The sequence below is a fragment of the Orycteropus afer genome, unplaced genomic scaffold (assembly GCF_000298275.1).
Source record: "Orycteropus afer afer isolate SDZICR_OR568_19922 unplaced genomic scaffold, OryAfe1.0 scaffold00974, whole genome shotgun sequence".
NCBI classification, from domain to species: Eukaryota; Metazoa; Chordata; class Mammalia; order Tubulidentata; family Orycteropodidae; genus Orycteropus; species Orycteropus afer.
The window spans coordinates 311,107-329,153 of record NW_006922561.1 but is presented as its reverse complement, the minus strand read 5'-3'; the positions used below and the strand labels follow the sequence as shown (position 1 = coordinate 329,153).

The window sequence follows — 18,047 nt, the reverse complement described above, 5'->3', positions numbered from 1 at the left end:
TCAGTGGTCCAAGATGCGAAGGTTTCCAGATACAATCTTGTTCTCTAATACTGCTCCAGGTGGGATATCAATTCTGTCACCATGATTTGCAATGATGATAACTGTTCCCTAAGTGATGAGGGTAAACAAAGACAAGAGGGTACTTGACACTGAAATGTAATTATTTTACAATTACCAAGTTTATACAGACTTCCTTTTACAATGGAGTAGTTGTATTTATAAACTATAGTAAACATAAGCAGCAAACGTGTTAAGGAAAATTGTAATACGTCCCTCTGTAACAATTCTGACAGCAGTTCTAGATTCCTTGCCTTCTTGTCGGGGTGAAGATACCAAGAGTGGGACATGGACCTGGTGCCATAGCATAACTCATCCGAGTGAAGGCATACTTGTAAGGCTGCCAGCATTACCCACACTTCATACAGAAACTAAAAGATTCTCAGTTTACATTTACGTATCAGTTTTGTGGTTGCTGATTGTTTAGTAACAGTTTACTGATACAGGTGAGACTATTCAGGCACTATCAGCATAAAGTCAGTTTAGTAAGTACATTTTCCTTTGTTTTTTGCATTTAGATCAAGTAGATTTATTGGGAAAGGCAAATGAAATCTAGGTCTGAGATTTTAAAAATAATGGTTTAAAAAATAAATAAGATAATGGTTTATTAGGGAAACCTGTTGTATCTTTGGTTCTGAGTTTCACTATTTCTATATCCCTTCCTGTTTCTTATGCTAGGCTGGAATGATATTTATCAAAGTACCCAGGTACTACAGTAATGTGAATAAACATCTTTATTCTGATAACATAGTAGCAGCAATGCACTAAACTCAGTATAAGTGAGTGGTCATTTTTTGACTTTTCATTCAGATTCAATAGTCATTTTATTAAATTAGCAATAGTGACCTAATGCTAATTTAATAGCAATCTTTTAAGACTGTCACATTTCAATAAAACAGTTCAGTTACTAAATAGTGCTTGCATTCCATGTGAATGCTATTTTCCCACAAATTCCAACTGATTGTACTTTAAATTGTATAATCTCCAGAAGACAGTATTAAAACTAAATACTGCAGGAAGCTAGTTCATGTCATTATCTACTCATTTTTAAAATGCATCTATATACATCTGGTACGACTATGAAGTATTCCTTAAAATAAAGGTAAATTTAGTTTGGAACATGAAACCCGTTTTGTAAAACTATAAAGAACTATAATTTTCAAAACAGCACACCTTTAATGAAACATTCTTGCCAAATGTCACATCTCCTGAAACTGTGAGGTGATCCAATTCAAGCATATCTGGTATACTTTCAAATCTCCTTAGATAATCTTGAACCTTAAAGAAAAACAGAAACCTATAAATTGTTTCAACATGGGTTACCAGGAAAATGGCTGATATTAATAAAGTATCTTACGTGAACCATAAAAAATGTAGGAAAAGCATATTTATTAAGCACTCATTATATGTGAGATCCTGTGTATGACAGACTAGGAGATATGAACATGGTCCCTATAACCAAACAATCTACAATCTAACAGCAGATCAGACATTTAAAAAAAAAAAAAAAAAAAAAAACAGCCACCATGCTGAAGGCCGACTGAATAGTCCAGATAGTCTGGATTTAGTTGGAAAAAGGAAGGGAAAGATCATCATAATTTGAGGCAATCGAGAAGGCGAGCTCAACTGGAACTGGGCTTTTATGAGTATGAGTCAGAAGAAATGGAGCACATTTCAGGAAAACCAACAGCATAAACTATCATAAATTATCACTCTTTGCTGCTTATCTCCCCAGATTTATAAGAACTAGCAATTGTCCTATGTGGACCTTATTTCCTGATTCACTAAGAAAAATAGAAGCAATGAAAAAACTTCCACTAGCCTCCACCACCACCCACTTGAAGAAGGGTGGAAAGAATGTGAAGTAAAAAAAGTGAGACTAGGTGGAAAACCATTGGCAAGCTCATCCCAGGATGAGGGAAGGATGGCAGGTCCTTGTATCACCAGCATTTTCCCCAGCCCAGGGTGATGAAAGAGGCATCAAAAAACAGGGAGATGCCTAAAACCTCTGATGCTATCCTGAAAACCCTAGCCACCCACACACAGGAACCAGAATCATCCCCCATCAACATATAAGTGAGTACACACATCCATACCAGGTGGCCCTAAACCATAAGCAGGACTAGAATATATTTCAAAGCAACAGCAACACACTTTAGACCAGCCAAAGGCTCACCCTGTCACTTTGTTACCGCTGCAGTATTTTACATGCTACATTTTGTGGATTCCTCTTACCATGTTAGGGCAAGGTTTTATTATACTTGCTATTCCCCCTACCTGGAATGCTTTTCATCCCAAATACCTGAATGGTGCCCTCAGTCAAATCCTCAGGGAGGCCACCTCTGGCCACCTTGTATAAAATTAAACCATGACCACCATCCCTACCCATGCATGCCCTAGTCCTTACCCCTGCTTTATTTTGCTCCCTAGTCATGAGGCATACTGTGCATTCAATGTACTTACTGCAATCCTTCTCCCACTAGGACATCAGTTTCATGAAGAAAGTCTGTTTTGTCTACTACTACATCCCCAACCTAGAACACCATTCACCCTGTGGTAGGGACTCAATAAGTAAATTTTGGTTAAACTAGAATTAACACACTCTCACTGATGAAAGTAGTATAGGTCTTGGAAAAGACGTAAGATAAAATATTACAAAATTTAAAATTCTTTTCTACTCCCTGTAGCAATCATGGCTTTATCTTCTATGGTTAATTCCCTTTAGAAGACATCAGAGATGGTGGAGTATAATAGCTGTGAAGAGTGTAATTAGACTCCATATGCATATTCTAGCTTTACAATTACACATTTAAGAAATACAGATTCATGTGTATTTCACATCTCTATAATTAAACATTTAAGAAATACGTACCTTTGTAAAAGAACTGCCTAGTTTAACTAAGGGCACTGTAGGAAACTCCCGCTTCTCACTCATTGTCAAAGAACCGGCATTAAGGCTGTAGAGGTTTGACATCACAAGCAAGAGATCTGATGTGGTTTTGACAGGCAGAAAACGACTCCTAGGAACATTAATACCTAGAGAATTTTCAAAACTTTTAATAGCGGCCCCTACTGCAGTTTCTAATTGAATGACATTCAGGCCTCCATCCAAAGTCTGTAAGAAAAGGGGTGAAAAACATTTTAGGCACCTATAACTCATTCTCACATAGACTAGTTAATATTTGGGGAGTAGTTTCAGAGACCCACCAGAGGGATGAGCATTTCAAGAAATGACATTTACTAAACATCTTCTTCTGTATACCAGGCTCTTACACACACATGATCTTTTTTTCAGTCATGTTTCAATACATACTATGCCGTAGTATTACAATTTTACTGATAAGGAACCGGAGGTTCAGATAACTGCAAGATGGCTATGGCTAAACAGCCTGTAAGTGTCAGAGGCAATAACTTAAGACTTCAGTAGGTCCCCAACTTCTAGCTCATAGTCCAGGGCTACTCAGGGGCACCACAACTTGCACACACACGGATGTGCACAGAGTCTGGTAGGCAGGGCCAGGAACTGGAGAGACTGACTAGGCTAGAAGGAGTGACCATGGGATAGATGGGCCAGAGGGCAGGCAGGGGTCTCTGTGGGTTAACTATGATCTTGGGAATCAGGGAGCCAAGTAGACTGCAACCTTGGCTTACCTTTGGATTCACAATGATTTCCATGTCAATAGCATTCTGCTCCTGTAATCGCTTAACTGCTGCAAGAGAGATCCACAGGTTGTTTGTGTTAAATATTTTGAATTTTGATACAGACTTGAACTCATCAACATGGGCTTTTGGCACTTGAGCAATTTCCACCAGTCTCAGTTTGCCTTCATACTGAGTGAGTGTCCCACCCTAGAAAGGCAAAAAAAACAGTAAGTGCATCTACACTTCTCCCCATCACAACCATACTGTTCACACAAATTCTGGTATGAGACTGCCTCAGAAATAAAAAGCATCTGCAATGATTCAATCTGTGACACAGTGCAACATAAGTTTAAAGGTAGAACTGAAGAAAATAATTAAGATTGTTTCACATGTCTTGTCTATAATAAAAGCCCTGGGAGCACACCAGGGTCCTCCTGACCTTCCTAAGGTCTGCACAGGAACAGCCATTCTTCTGACGCTCAAACCACCCAGTGACTGGCTCTGGGATAAGGGAAGAAATGGGAAGAAGGACAAGTGGATGACAGGTGACCTTGGAGTAGCCTCAGTTTAGAGATGTTCTTGCAGCCACTAGGCCACAAAAATATGGGAAGAGGGACATTCACTCACATGTGAGGGGAATGTTTGCAAGACACACAACCCAGGCCAGGGACTCACTATCTAGTATTCAAACACTGTCCACTTTGCTTATTCCCTGTGGGTAAGTAGTAAAGCCACATGTACCATGTCATCAAAAGCCAAGTGTCATGACCACCAAACATGCAAGGTAAGAAAACAAATACGTGTTTTGCATCAAAACAGCTATAGAGATACTACAGTGATAAAACACATGTACACATATAAATACCAAGTAGAAATAGTCAATTTTCATTAAAGGGACAATGAACAAAAACCAGAAGAATATTAAAAGTTTGAACAAAGTGTTTTCATATGTTTCAGATTTATCCTGTGGAACCATTTTTAGTTAAAATTACTCATACAGAGTATCTTTAAAAAAAGATTTTACAACTATTAGCTCTGGTTTTCTGATCCACACAATTATGAGACACTCCAGGTCCTTTACAGAATGCCATCTCACTCTGTCTTAGAATGATGTCAAGCGATTAAAAAAAAAAAAAAACAGTTTGAACTGCATAACCTATGAAATGTGAAGACGAGAATGCCCAGACTGTACCCTCTCAGTATTTACCTTCACATCTGCACGTGTTTTATTTGTGACTTCCATGACAAACTCACAGCGTTTTCCATTGGGTGAGTTCATTAAATGATTAAGAATATAAAGATCCACTGTGGCACCCAGATTATCTATGTTTGACACAAAAATATACTCTTTGCCTTCTCCTATGAAGGTATCCAGCAAACCAGAGTTGTAGAAACTGGCATAAATATCACCATGACCTGGAGGGTACCAAGCTTCTGTATTTTCCCCCGAGTATGATACATCCTTTGCTATAGGCAGTAAAGATTCCTTATTAATCCTTGGGTACCTTTGGAAAAAAAAAAATTATTCTTTGTTATCAACTCTGTAGAGTACCCCAGACCTTCAAGTTAATGCACTAAAATTAAATGAAATTTCCATCCTTTTCAGAGTCTATCAATAGTAAGCAATTTAATCATAGGCATACCTTCGAAATACTGCAGGTTTGGTTCCAGAGCACCACAACAAATTGAGTATCAGAATAAAGCAAGTCACACCAATTTTTTTGGTTTCCCAGTGCATATAAAAGTTATGTTTACACTATACTGTAGTCTATTAAGTGTGCAATATCATTATGGAAAAGTTTGAAATATTTTGAGAATTACCAAAATGTGACACAGAGACACAAAGTGAGCACATGCTGTTGGAAAAAGGGAGCCTTGCTCAGCGCAGTGTTGCTACAAACCATCAATTTGTAAAAACAAACAACAAAAAAATGCAGTACCTGTGAAGTGCAGTATAACAAGGTACACCTGTATAGGTAATTCCATTTAAGACAATCTCTCATATCTGTGTTATCCAAAATTTGTTCTCTAGACAGTAAATGTTGCTGCATAAAAAAGTTTTCCTCGGTCATACAGATAGAACATCCCCATATCTTTAGCAGAGTAATGTGTTTTATTACTCTCCAAAAGGAGGGATTTATTAAGTAAGTTTTCTCAAACATTTCTTTGTAGGATTTTTCTTTTTTCTGAAAACTTCTGTGAGAAAAGTTTCCTGTATACAAACAGATACATTCAAAGATGCTTCTCTTTCTCTTGCAGAAAATCAGCAGCAAGTTAGTGGTCAGAAATGCTGTCTGCCGCCACTAATGCAAACACAGGTAGGGGCTGAGTGTGCGGGAGGCCAGAAGCCAAGGAGCCAGAACTGTAACGGAGTGAAGACCAACCAGAAAATGGAGGCAAAGCATCTGTGACATAAGAAAACATCCATAATGTGGATGAACTTGGAAGACATTATGCTGAGTGAAATAAGTCAATCACAGAAGGACAAATATTGTATTACTCTGTTACCGTAAAAAGTCAAGGAAAGGTTTATATATGGAAGGAAATTTTCTTTGTTGGTGACCAGGGGTGGGAGGGGAAGAGAGGGAACACTGCTAGATAGGTAGAGACAAGTACTGATTTAGATGAAAAGAAGGGCAAATTACCAAATGTGAGTGATCAACATGGTGGCACTGAGGAAGAGGAAGACACAGAGAGGTTCATGGGAGGTACAGACAACAAAGACGAACCCTTTTGCACATTAACAGTACTGCATTGTCAGTGAAGGCAAACATGGGTATACAGGTGGACAGATGGGTGGGCAGGCAGGTATGTCCATGCAGGGGGGAGTGTACCTAAGACCATGTATAGGGCTGGTAGACAGTGTTTCTACAAGTGTATTTGTATGTTCTGTAGAAATTCCCAGGTGTATAGTAGAGCTGACAAGGGACAAAGTTGTAGTCACTTCTTGGGCACAACCAACTACCAAAGGGAGCTAGTAGTTGGACCTATGGGCTTGGGACTATAGTCGCAGGGAACATCAAACTCAATTGGCACAACATACTACACAAAACATTGTTCCACAAAACATTGTTCCACCTCCTACTTTGGCAAGTAGTGACTGGGATCTTAAAAGCTTGTAAGCGGCCATCTAGATGCAACGACGGGTCTCTCCTTGTTCAGAGCAAAGAAGAATGAAGAAAACCAAAAATTCATGGAAACAATTAGTCCAAGCAATTGGTACACCATGTAATACTCAGCCTATACGACTATGTGACCAGAAGAAATAGATGGTGCTCAGCTACCACTGTCAACCACTTGGAGGGGGATCTATGTAGGAGATCCTGGATAGAGAGGGAGAAGAATGTGGAACAAAACTCAAAATCATTTGAAGAAAAAAAAAAAAAGGGACCAGGTTTGTTGGTCTGATAGAGCCTGGTGGAACCACTGAGACTATGGCCCCTAGCCCATCAGGTTGGGAATTGAACCCACACCTATGGCTCCCAGCCAAACAAAAGACAGGCATATGAGGTGAACATTTACCTGAGGTAGATACACTCCTTGGAGAGAACAATCATGGGAGAATAGAAGGGCTGTGTATGCACAAGGAGACAGCTCAGGGGGCAGGAGTGCATGGAGGGAAGGACACAGGGAAGAGGTAACTATGGGGAGGAGGTGCGAGGGGAGCTGTTGCGTTGGGGTAAATTGTAGTCAATGTCATGAGATAAAGTGTATGTGAACTGCTGTATGGAAAGTGAATTTGCTCTGTAATCTTTCACCCAAATCACAGTAAAAGAAAAGAAAATGTCCTTGGAAATACAGAGCCAAAAAAAAACTCCAAAAACTAATGGTACAACTTTAGAAATATCCCAGTGAGTAGTTCAAGAAGACATGTGGTTCATGAGTAGTTCATGAAGTTCACCCTTAAATGGAAGCCTTGCTTCCCCAGATGCCTGGGCTTTACCCCAACCCATCATCTGCGTTCCATTTCACTCTCCTCTCCTCAGAAAAGACCTTCTCTAGAATTGATACATTTCCCCCAAGCCTATTCAGTATGTTGAAGAAATTTCTTCCCACAGGTAAGAAGGTGATCTTGTGGCACAGATGTGGCAAAGATTTTCAGACATACTTGGAGACCAAGCACACCCTTAGACCTAAACTCTGCTTTAATATTCTTGGCTAGGACACTGTTCAACATACAAACTCAAAGAGATTCTTTTTTAAGAATTGGAAGTTACAAAATCACAGAGTGATTCTAACAGTCCCACATCTAATAACCAATTCTCAGCCTTCAAAGGCAGCAAACAGGCTGTCCATGATAAACAAGGCAAAGACACCCTTCCTCCCCAGTGATACCTCCAGAACTCATCTTTTTGCTCCCTGTACCTGCTTTGATTAAATGTGTAGATTTTCACACGACAATGATTGTACTTCTGTAGTATTTTTTTTGTATCTTCATCTGTGTTAAAGGAGTTCATTAGAACGAGAGGAACATCTGTATTGTAGGTTTTGTTCAAATGCTGGGGGAGGGAAATGACAGTCAGATTACCCAGATTTACTTTTCTTTTATTTAAAAATTTAATGGTTAATCAAAAACTGTCTAAAACACCAATCTATTTAACATAACAGAATATACAGATTTGACATAACTGCTTACCATAAGCCAGACATTTTGCTAAGCAGTTCCTCATGTACTTGCTCACTAAAGCAAAACCCTCTGAGATACAAACTACTGTCTGCACGTTATGAATGACTGCATTGAAACTCTGAGGGGTGGTGACTCAGCCGCAGAGCCAGGGCCCACCACGCTCTGGACCAGAGCAGCATGTGTGGCCACAGTGCTCTGAGGCTTCACGTGTGCGGGCAAGCTCTATGTTCTGAGCACCGTGGGGATGAAAGTACAAGCATTATCAAGACATGGCTCCCTATTATCAGGATTAATGGCCAAGAATTCTGAACGACACCCAAGTGAAATTTTTTCAATTTCTAAGCGGTAACTCAGACTGGGAAGAAGAATGAGGTCTTAGAAGTCAGGCTGCCCCCTGTGTTCATATTTTAGTTCTACACTTACAACTAGCTTGGGCATCCTGGGCAAGTAACTTGACTTCTCTATGCTTTGGTTTCCTCATCTGTAAAATGGAAATAACAGTACTTACCTGAGTTGCTAAAAGGAACAAATGAGTCAATTCATGTAAAACTCAAAAAAAAACCAAACTCACTGCCATCAAGTCAAATCTGACTTGATGGGTTTCTGGGGCTGTAAATCTTTATGGAAGTAGATTGCCCCATCTTCCTTCCATGGAGTGCCTGGTAGGTTTGAACAGCCAACCTTCTGGTCAAAGTCAAATGCTTTAAGCCCTGAGCCACCACAGCTCCTTAATTCATGAAAAGAGCTTACAACAACAGTTGGCACACAGTAAATACTAGATAAATGTTAACTCTGTCACTGCTAGTGTTATTACTGACGTTGTCAGCATCATATTAGGCTAATGATAAAGAAATGAAAAAGATAGGGCCAACTGCCCTGCACAGCCTAATGTCTGTGCTCAGTAACTTAATAACAGAAAAGTCAAGAACAGTTCTGAACACCTATGGCATCCATCAGGTATATGAGCTTCTCCCCAGCCTACCAAAAGGAGTGAATAAAGCCAGGTGGCCCCACCAGTGAGGAAGGTAGCCACTGGAAAGAAAGGGGGCAAAGGAGTTGGGGGAATCAAAGGCGAATCCTAACAGATGTAGAGACTTCAGCAACCATAGATGCTGTTTAAGATTAAAACCTTTGGCATCACCCTAAGAATTTGTCCTTAGGAACACCAATACACTAATACCAAGACTAAAGACAGCAAGCTCTCTGACTAGTTCAAATCCATATCTGCCACATTTTATAATGAAACATTTATAGTAACTTAAAAGATCTATTCAAATATGTCTTCTTTTAGTATCAAACAAGAAAGGCTAAATGTAACTCACCTCAATTTGCTGAACGGTCAGATCCAAGAAGGTGTTCTCATTCCTCACTCCAATCAGGCTTTTAGGGCCCTTGCAGCCCATGCTAGTTCCCAAACCGCCATTGAGCTTCACCACCACCAGCTTGTTCAACACGGAAGCTATGTTATCAGGTAAGCCCCTGGCCTTTATCTTTTCATAGGGTTGAATCTGAAAGGAAAAAAAAATATATATATACACACACACACACACACACACACACACACACACATATGTAACTCACGCAGCTTTCTGAGATGTTAAAGGAGATCAAATCCAGGGCTACTTCCATGTTTCTTTAAAGTTCTGGTTTCTCTACAGAAAGTTTCAACTGAACTTCCTTTAGCTTCCCGGGCCCTTTTGGCTCAAAATCATGTTTGTTTGTTTTTAATTTTATTGTGGTGAAAATATATATAACAAAACATAGGTTATCTCAACAACTTCTGTGTGGACAATTCAGTAACACTGACTATATTCTCCGAGCTGTACAATCACTCTCACTTTCCTTTTCTAAATCATTTCACCACCATTAACATAACTTCAATGCTCCCTTAACAAAACTTCCCCTCTCCCCCTCTCTCCTGCATCTGATAATCACTAATAATCTCTGGTTTCTATATATTTGCTGATTCCATAAAATCATAACATATTTGTCCTTTTACGATGGACTTCTTTCACTCAGAATGATGTTCTCAAAGTTCACTCATGCCGTAGCATGCATCAGGACTACATTTCTCTTTATGGCTGAGTAGTACTCCACTGTATGTGCATACATTTTGTTTATCCATTCACTTGCTGACAGACATTTCAGCTATTTCTACTTTTCGGCTACTGTGAAAAGTGCTGCAACAAAAAGTGGTGTACAGGTTTCTGCGTCTGTTCCTGCCATCATGTCTTCTGGCTGCATACCTAAGATCCTCCTTCACGCTTCATCTATTTGCTTTGTTTTTGAACTTTTGATTGTGGTTTGGGTGAGCTTACAGAGCAAATTCGTTCAACAATTCATACCTATTTTTTTGGTGACATTGGTTGCAATCCCCACAATATAACAGCACTCGTCCCACTCCCACCCGGGGTTCTCCATTTCCATGTGTCCTTCTTTCCCCTGCCTTCTTACCTTCTGAGCTTTGTTTTTGGGCAAATGCTGCCCACTTGGTGTCATACAGTTGACTGTACTAGGGCATAAACTCTTCCCAAGTGTATTACTCAATTTATAGGCCTGTCTATTGTTTGAATCATAGCGACCCTTCCTTAGGTGTTCGAGGCAGTATCACTATGGCAGCAGATTGCCCAACCTTACTTCCGAGGAGTGGCTGGTGGATTTGAACCTCCAGCCTTCTGGTTAGCAGTCAAGTGCCTTAGGCACTACGCTACCAGAGCTCCCATTACTCAATTTATAGGCCTGTCTATTGTTTGAATCCCCAAGGGTGGGTTCAGTTCCAGGTTTGAAGGGTGTCTAAGTGTCACAGTCTCGAGGTTCCATGACTTGTTATCCCCTTCCCCCTCCAACACACACACACACACACACACACACACACTTGGGCAAAGACAGGTACCAATCATTTGATTTCAGGAAGCAAGGACACTTTGGTTTAAAGCTTATTTGCTTATTGTTGCAAGTTAAATTAGGTGGTAAGCACAGCTTTCCATCTGATAAATCACCCTATATGTCTACAGAAGTTCTTGTTGTTCCATCATTTGTTTGGCATTTCAGAGAAATTGCTAATACTGCTTGGAAGAAAAATAAAAGCCCCTTTTTAAAGAAAAAAAAAAAAAAAACCACTGCTGTCAAGTTGGATCCGACTCATAGGGACCACTTCTTGGGTTTCCAAGGTGGTATTGCTACGGAAGTAGATTGCCCAACCTTCTTCCCGAGGAGGAGCTGTGGGTTTGAACCACCAGTCTTCTGGTTAGCAGTCAAATGCCTTAGGTACTATGCTACCAGAGCTCCTTTTTTAAAAGAAAGAAATAAAAATTAAAAACATACAGATAAACAGAAGAGATTAAATCCCAATCCAGTGTCACATCACTAGAAAAGTAAGAGTGGATGCCAGAGCTGGGGCCTTTTGTCACTTAATATAACAGAGTAGCTTATAAGCCTTTCTAACCCAACTACTGAATTCAACACAAAGGCACACCACTGTGACACAATGGCTTCCTGAAATCTGTTACTGGGTAAGGAAAATTTCCTAGGCACATTATATTTACTCATAAGATTAGCAAATGGGAGAGAGAAACTTTAAGGATTTATTCTCCAATTATTTCTTAAAATTAATTTTTTTTAATTTCAATTTCGATTTAACAGTTGCTTAAAGGAGCTCTGGTGGCACAGTGCCTTAAGCATTTGACTGCTAACCATAAGGTTGGTGGTTCAAACCCACCAGTCCCTCCCTGGAAGGAAGACTGGGCAATCTACTTCCATAAAGATTTACTGCCTTGGACATCCAATGGGGTCACTAGGAGTCGGAATTGACTCGATAACAGTGAATTTGGTTTTACTGGTTTTTTCACTTACCAGCAAATAATTTAGTATTTACAGACACCACACAAAGGTGTGGAAATCAATTTAATTGAAAAGCCCTGTTCATACATTGTTTTAGGTAAAATTGTTAGTTCAGAAGTATTTTTTACCTATTTCATACTTCTTTCATTAGTTAGATATTAATATTCAATACTTTTTGGAAATTTTATTGAATAAGTAGAAGCAAGTATTTTCCTCCCACAGGTGGTGAAATGGGCCTATTGTCTTCCAATTCCATTTAAAAATGTTTTAATTCAGAAGTGGCATACATATAAAAGTTTGTAAAATACACATACACAGTTGAAAGAATAATATGAAGAAAAAGACTATTGTCATAACTTGGAAGCCTCCATGTGTCTGTCCCACGTATCATGTTCCCCTCCAGTTCCTAGTAGTAATCACCACCTTGATTTTTAAAAAACTCCCTCTATAGTTTTACCAGGAGCTCTGGTAGTGCTGTCGTTAAAAGCCTTTGGCTGCTGATCAAAAGGTTGGGGTTTCCACTCTACAGGAGAAAGATGAGGCAGTCTGCTTCTATAAAGATTTACAGTCTTGGAAACCCTAGGGGGGCAGTTCTATTCTGTCTGATAGGGTTGCTATGAGCCAGGATCAATTTGATGGTAGTGGTTTTGGTGTTGGGGTTTACAGTTTTACCACCTATGCATGTAACCCTAACAATACAATATTCTACTTGAGTCGGGTCCAACTCGACAGCACGTAACAACAACAACTTAGTTTTGTTTCTAAACTTTTTACAAATGGAATCATACTATAAATTATCCTCATATGGTTTATTTTTTTAAGTCAAAGTCATGCTTGACATTAATCCACACTGATGCATGTAGCTGCAGTTCTTTAATTTTTCACTGCATGTAATATTTTACTAATAACCATATAACAGAAACTAAAGTGTCATTATTCACAGATGACATAATTTTGTATGTAGAAAATTTAAAGAACCCAAAAATAAATTATTACAAGTAAGCTTAGTTACACTGAAGATACAAGGTCAATATAAAAATAATACCCAATTCTATACATAAATTAGAAAGTAATATTGTTTAACAAGGTATCTTTTATAATACCAAAAATAGAAAATACTTATAAATAAATCTAATAAGAGATGTGTAAATTTCTACACAGAAAACTATAAAACACTTTTGAGAAAAATTAGAAGACCTAAATAAATAGAGGGGTATATGAATCAAGTTCTAGACTGAAAACTGCTCAGTGCAATCTTAATCAAAATCCCAAGGGTTTTTTAGCATGGAAACTGACAAGCTGGTTCTAAAATGTTCATGAAAATGCAAAGGACCAAGAACAGCCAAACACACTCTCAAACAAAACCAATGACGTGGGAGAACTAGCTAAGATTTTTTTAAAAAGGAGCTTTTGTGGCATAATGCCTAAGGCATCTGACTGCTAACCAGAAGCCTGGAGGTTCAAACCCTTCTGTCACTCCTCGGAAGGAAGGTTGGGCAATCTACTTCTGTAGTGATAGAACCTTGGAAACCCAAGAAGGGGTCGCTATGAGTTGGATCCAACTCGACCATAGTGAGTTTTTATATATATATTATATTTTATGTATATATATGCTTGAAGCTACTCTAATGCAGATTTGTCTAGAAAAGGGTCTATATGTAATCATATAGACTGTGTGTATGAAATATATCTGGGAGAAGGAGAGACACTGCAGAGAACTCAAATACAAACGTAACTGGACAAATTCTATGGTACACTGAGCCTTACAAAACTTATTTATTCCATTTGCAGACATAAAAATCAGAATGGAATACAAGTTCTGAAGTCTAAGTTTAATAATCAGGACACTGATTTTCTTAATCTAAATAAACCTAATAATACATCCTTAACAGGACTAAAAGAATTAATAAAGAATACTGTTAGCGTAACTACAGTTCTAAACTATAAATCTAAGACACATACTCTTTAGACACATGTGACAACAATGTAGAATGGCAGGACTTGGATTTCAGACACTATTCAACATCTGTGTTCTAAACCCAACTGTATCGCTGATGGACAGACATCCTATTATTTCAAGGCAAAAACTTTACAGAAATTAAACTGTGTTAAGGGAGTCCTGGTAGTGCAGTTGTTAAAGCACTTGGCTACTAACCAAAATGTCAGTGGTTGGAACCCATCAGTTGCTCTGTAGGAGAAAGATGTGGCAATCTGCCTCCGTAAAGATTTACAGCCTTGGAAATCCTATGGGCAGTTCTATTCTGTCCTAAAGGGTCTCTATGAGTCAAGATCCACTCAATGCCAACGGAAACGGTGTTAAAGGGAGTTCTTCAAGCTTAAATGCACAGCCAAAAGATCACCAGGAAGGCACTGCTCATTTTCACTCTCTAGATACCGAGCTGTTGACAACTGTCTCTGATGACCGATATGTTCTGTAGTCTGTGTTGGCCAAAGCATACGTGCTTACTGGGCACTTGAAGTGTAGCTAACGTGACTGAGGAAGTAAATTTTTAATTTTAATGAATTTAAATGTAAACAGAAACATATTAACTAGTGGTAACCATATTAGTGCAGTTCTACATGGTACACTACAAAAATCAATGAAGGGATAAGAATTATGTTTTAGTTTATCTTAATAAAATTCTGCCAGAATCTTTTTTTCTTTTCCTCAATATAATCTTTTTCATCTTAATGATATTGACATTACAAGACATTCAACCAAATACATAAAGATAAGCCAAAGTCTGATTCCTCCTTATCTTCACTGGTCAATATTCCATTTCCACAACAGTGCACTGTTGTAGGCTGTAGGTGGGACACACTCATGTTCAACTTCAGTCTCAGAATCTGACCAAATAATCAGTATTCAGCTTCAACTTAAGTCTAGAAGCTGAATGCCAACACCTACCCTTCAACACCAATTTGAAAGTCCCTGAGCCTGTGATAACATAGGTACCTGTCATATCTTACCATCATAACACCAAAAATCCAAAAAAAAAAGATATCATTGGGATTTACTGTCAATATTTGAATACAGGTACAAACCACTTCCATTTGGGCACTATGCAATTACTGAACCAGATTAAGTTCATGGTCCCATATGGTTTTCTGTTTTGTTTTTAAAAGGGAAAGTAGTTCTCTTTTGTTTATTATTTTCCCCTCTGGTAGTTAGGGTTGTGTGTCAACTTGGCTGGGCCTGGTTTTGAGTGGCTGGGCAGCTGGATGTAGTGATTCCTCATGATAAGATTGGTAATCAACTGCTTGGTGGCATCTACTAGAGCAGCTGAGTAGCTGCCTTAGGGATATGGCCTGCTTCCAGTATACAAGGAGAAGTTTTGAGAAAGTCTGAGCAGCTTGGACCCTGCACATAGCAGTCTTCATTTATCAGCCTGCCACGTTTCCTGCCGATCTTGGGACTGTCTCTGGACAGTCCAACAACTGCTGTGTTGTTCTGTAATATTGGGGATTGTGCCATTTTATTTGTCAACCTTGATCTTGTTAGCTTCATCAGCCAGCAGCTGCCTGAGTAAGGAGACACCTCCAGCTTCAGTGGGCTGGAAGCAAGAGGCAGAGCTGAAGCTCCAGGTCGAGAGGCTTTCACTCAGCCCTTAGCGCTTGTCATGTTGAACTCGGACTTTCAGCCTCCTAAACTGTAAGAGAATAAACTCTTGTTTGGTCAAGCCATCCCACTTGTGGCATCTTCTGTTAGAGTGGCACTAGGTAACCAAACAACCTCTAATGGTTTTAAAGACCCCAAACCCAGACTTTTACAGGTGGAATACAGGCAGGTGAGGAAGAGGACAGGGCTCTGGGCGTGGGCTCTTGGGTAGGGTGGCTGGGTGCACTCCGCTCTGTTCCCTCCCTGCTTGTTACCTCTCACTCAGCTTCTGCTGGAGCTGCCACCGCCCACTTCTACCACCCATTTCCTCCAACCACCCCTAACAGCATCTGGACTAGCAGCAGCGGTGGGAGCAGTGGTAAGGAGGACAATCGGAAGCAGGTTCCCAGAATGTTTTAATACAGTATTCAGACAACGTCCAAACGCCCTATTTCACAGAACATATTGTGGCCATTAAGCAATGCAAAACTGTGTTCTATTTCAAACACAAGCAAACAGTCTAGGTGTAGTTTGAAGTGAAAAATTCTATGTAATGTTAATGTTATAGCTGAAGTATAAATGCTTATTTATTATTACAAGAGCAAAAATGCTACACTAATTAATGCTTTTGAAAGCTATTGATTCTGTGCTATGATTAATGTTTTCAAATATTTCAGTTAAATAGATTGGGGAAAAGATTGACAGTAAATATGAAAACTTAGTATGTTCATTAGATATCATTAGGAATAATACCATTTCCTTTTTGAGCCAACAGATGCTTTTACAAATTTAAATAATAATGCCAGGCAGAAAACTATAGATTATACCTTTATTCTGATCTTTAAAGAATTGTCTGGTATACTAGCATGTGTAAGTTCATTAAACAAGGTGAACTTCAGGAATCATATTTAATTTTTAGTTATTTCATTCCATTTAGGTCATAAGTCTTTCAAAAAAAGCTCTAACAGGAATTTTTCACTTCCTGTAGAGAGGAATTGATAACCAAATGTCAACTCTGCTGCCTTAAAATTTCACCAGGAGAAAAAACACTCCAAAATCATATATGCATGTGATAAATCTTTGACCCACACACCACACAGAATACAAAGTTCATTAAGAAAAGAAGTACTTAGAGAAAAAAAGGGGTTATCTAAATACATTTGTTCATTGTATTGAAATTTCAAAATGATGCTTTAAAATTATTCTTTATAATGGATTCTATGGAGGCTAAAAATAAAATGGAAAGCAAGCCAAAATGACCTCTCTAGAATGCCAACCATTTTGAGGCAACTGAAGTCTACTCGGGAGTTTTTAACATCTGTCCAAGTTCTGAATCTAAGGAACAAAGTTCTCTGTAAAAACATGCTTGTTACTAGAAAGCTTTTTTCCTGAACTGAACTCTGCTATGTACCAAAAAGTTAATGACATTAACTGTTTTTTTTCTCCTTCCTCAAGTTGGTTAAACAGACACAATCAGAAGTTCTTTTTTTTTTTTTAAGTTTGAACACACAACAGATTGATGCATTCAACTATGCTGAAGGAAGAAATATTTATAGAATGGAAAACAGTTAAAAAAAAAAAGTGTTATACAATTGTCACCCACAAACAGGGTTAGGAAAAAAAAATTACTTAGGAATCACAAACAGTCAATGTTTTATTCACACTTTTCAACTGCTGACTGTGAGGTGAGAGATGGTTGACCAGGCTCATTATTCTGTTTCAAAGACAAGCTACCAGAAAACATTTACTTGTATGAGATGTAGAAACAAGATGGAACGAGCAGTTACTATGTCTAATACAGGCTATTAAAAATAAGAAGATAGTCCCAGAATAATGTTTTGTTGTTATTAGGTGCCGTCAAGTCATCTCTGACTAATAGTGACCCTATGCACAGCAGAACGAAACACCACCTGGTCCTGCGCACTACATCCACGATCCCTGCTATACTTGAGCCCATCACTGCAGCCACTGTATCACAATCCATTTCATTGAGGGCCTTCCCCTCCTTCGTCAACCCTCCACCTTACCAAACATGACATTCTTCTCCAGGGAATGGTCCCTTTTGACAACATGACCAAAGTAAGTGATACGAAGTCTGGCCATTCTTGCTTCCAAGGAGAATTCCAGCTGCACTTCCTTCAGGACAGATTTGTTAGATCTTTTAGCAGTCCATGGTACTTGCAGCATTCTTCTCCAGCACCACAACTCAAAAGCATCAACTTTTCTTTGGTCTTCCTTATTCATTGTCCAGCTCTCACATGCATATGAGGCAACTGAAAATAC

At 39.0% G+C, this 18,047-nt stretch overlaps 1 protein-coding gene across 1 annotated transcript in view; it reads right to left on the bottom strand.

The window, feature by feature from the left end:
* Positions 1-18,047, bottom strand: part of UGP2 (UDP-glucose pyrophosphorylase 2) — a 46,475-nt gene continuing 28,428 nt past the window's right edge. Inside the window, exons 3-9 of the mRNA XM_007958439.2 lie at positions 9,649-9,834; positions 8,065-8,198; positions 4,907-5,204; positions 3,709-3,906; positions 2,930-3,172; positions 1,231-1,335; positions 1-108 (exon numbers count right to left, since the gene is read on the bottom strand). Coding sequence (XP_007956630.2) covers positions 1-108; positions 1,231-1,335; positions 2,930-3,172; positions 3,709-3,906; positions 4,907-5,204; positions 8,065-8,198; positions 9,649-9,834 — 1,272 coding nt within the window. The remainder of the gene's footprint in view (positions 109-1,230; positions 1,336-2,929; positions 3,173-3,708; positions 3,907-4,906; positions 5,205-8,064; positions 8,199-9,648; positions 9,835-18,047) is intronic.